Raw genomic sequence first — 1,971 nt, 5'->3', positions numbered from 1 at the left:
TGTCCTTGCGCTGGAGCAGGCTGTTGGACATGTCCTTGCGCTGGAGCGGGCTGTAGGACATGTCTGCGCACTTGAATAGGCTGTTGGACATGTCCACGTGCTGGAGTGGGCTGTCGGACATGTCCACGCCGGTTCAGGCAGTTTTGGGAAAAGGGCGTTTTTGTTGCTTTGTCCGTCTTTTAATGCGGCTGGTTGTTTTTATGGTTGTTGAAGATTTTAGCTTCCTGTGGATTAAAAATGACTAAAACTGCAGAAACATTTGTCTGCGCAGCGACTCGAGGTTACCTTCGGCTGGCGAGGGCAGGGCGGGGGTGCCCGGCTGGGAGTAGCAGAGGAACATCTGCTGGTCGAGGCTCCGCAGGGCGTGGTAGGTCGGGTGGGTGTGCTGCTGGACGAAGACGTGACCGGCCGACACGATGTTCACCACGATCACTTCAACCGTCACTCCGCTGGGCAGCAGGAGCTGAGAGGACAGAGGACAGAGGACAGAGGACACCAGAGGACCTGTGAGTCCTCCATGTTTCAGGCTGCATTCACTTCAGCTGAAGCCGCACTTCAAAACAATAAGAAAGATAATTTTTTACCTTAATTTCTCTGGTGGAGTTTATGGCAGACGACTCACATTTGGATGTGAGGAACAGACGTTAGCTCGTCATGTTTGTATTTACATTACCATAGCAACGCTTTAGCCGGAGGAAAAGCGTTCTTATAATCATGGCGGGATTACAATCGCTCCGATTATAAATAATAATAATATTAATTTAGCACCTTTAAAAACAGAGTTTACAAAATGCTTTGACAAACATAGTAAAAAAGTGTTTTTTTGTTTTTTTTCCAGAGACAACGTGACTAAAAGAGACGAATGATAACGCCCGAGCTGAAGCCAGACAAAATTAAAATTAAACAAAACAAAAAAAAATACTAAACAAAAACAACGTCTTTTAATTTACTTTTTAATGCATTCTTTTATTCCGTCTTGATTGTGTTTAACTCTATTATTAGTACTATTATTTCTGTGAAAAGACATGAATGCTTTGATGAAACGTCTGTCTGCAGTTTGAGCTCCACAGGACGAACGACACCAGCGGCTGAACTTTACCGCCATCTGCTGGTATTTAAGACGTACGGCGTTTATTCTGCCGAGGCTCGATGCCCTCTCTCACTACGTTCATGAAAATGAAACATCATTTGTGTATCTGCCATGTGATTCAGATCTGCTCCTAAATTTGATGGTTTCCTTCGTGATCCATGAGACACAACTTCCACCAATTCAAAATGAAAATCAGGCGAAAACGAACCAAAACGAACCAAAAACATGACCTCTTTTGCAGAAGTAATAAAAGTAACGTCACATCACCTCGTAGCTTTGTATTATGTAATTTTAAGGTTTAAGTATTTTGAAGTAGAGTGAAGCATGGGAGGGAAGACTTATGTGTTTGTTGTAATCTTACAACAAAGTAAAACAAATTGGATTATCTTTTCATATATATATATAAAGTTAATAATGTTAATTCTGTTTTCAGTTTTTTTCCTGTCTCTTTACTTAAAAACCCCCGTTAAGAACCGTTAAAACTACTGTAAAGAGTATCGACAAGCAGTATTGGTGAGAGTAGTAGTACCATTATAATCTTACTGATACTCATTACTAATACTTTTAAATCAAACATTGATTCTTTTCAGGCAGTTGGATTGAAATGAAGACAATAAAAGAAAAAAAATGTTTAAAAACTCTATAGAAAGATCATCAAAAACACAAACTTCTGACTGAAAACTGCCTCTGAGTGAAAAATCCCGAACCTTCAGACAGAATCAGGTATCTGAAAACCTTCAACTGGACCAGGATGCACAAACGTTTCTGTAACATCTCGTTCAGGCTTCAGTGTAAACCGTGTTAGTCTGGAAATACACTGTAGCAGCTGAAAATGTGCTGAGAGGCCCACTCACCCAGGAGGTCATGGGAAGCGACGGTAA

General features: G+C 41.3%; 1 protein-coding gene across 1 annotated transcript; it reads right to left on the bottom strand.

Moving 5' to 3' along the window:
* Positions 1-226: 226 nt before the first annotated feature.
* Positions 227-1,965, bottom strand: LOC121966160 (A-kinase anchor protein 1, mitochondrial-like). The gene is made up of 2 exons (XM_042516269.1): positions 1,945-1,965; positions 227-463 (listed from the first exon to the last, which is right to left on the bottom strand). The coding sequence occupies exons 1-2, from the start codon at positions 1,954-1,956 to the stop codon at positions 242-244; spliced, it is 234 nt and encodes a 77-aa protein (XP_042372203.1). The 5' UTR covers positions 1,957-1,965; the 3' UTR covers positions 227-241.
* Between the last annotated feature and the right edge of the window lie 6 nt (positions 1,966-1,971).

Source organism: Plectropomus leopardus, unplaced genomic scaffold (genome assembly GCF_008729295.1).
Source record: "Plectropomus leopardus isolate mb unplaced genomic scaffold, YSFRI_Pleo_2.0 unplaced_scaffold23322, whole genome shotgun sequence".
In the NCBI taxonomy this organism is placed as follows: Eukaryota; Metazoa; Chordata; class Actinopteri; order Perciformes; family Serranidae; genus Plectropomus; species Plectropomus leopardus.
Note: the sequence above shows the minus strand (reverse complement) of the source record. Positions and strands in the feature narration are given on the sequence as shown.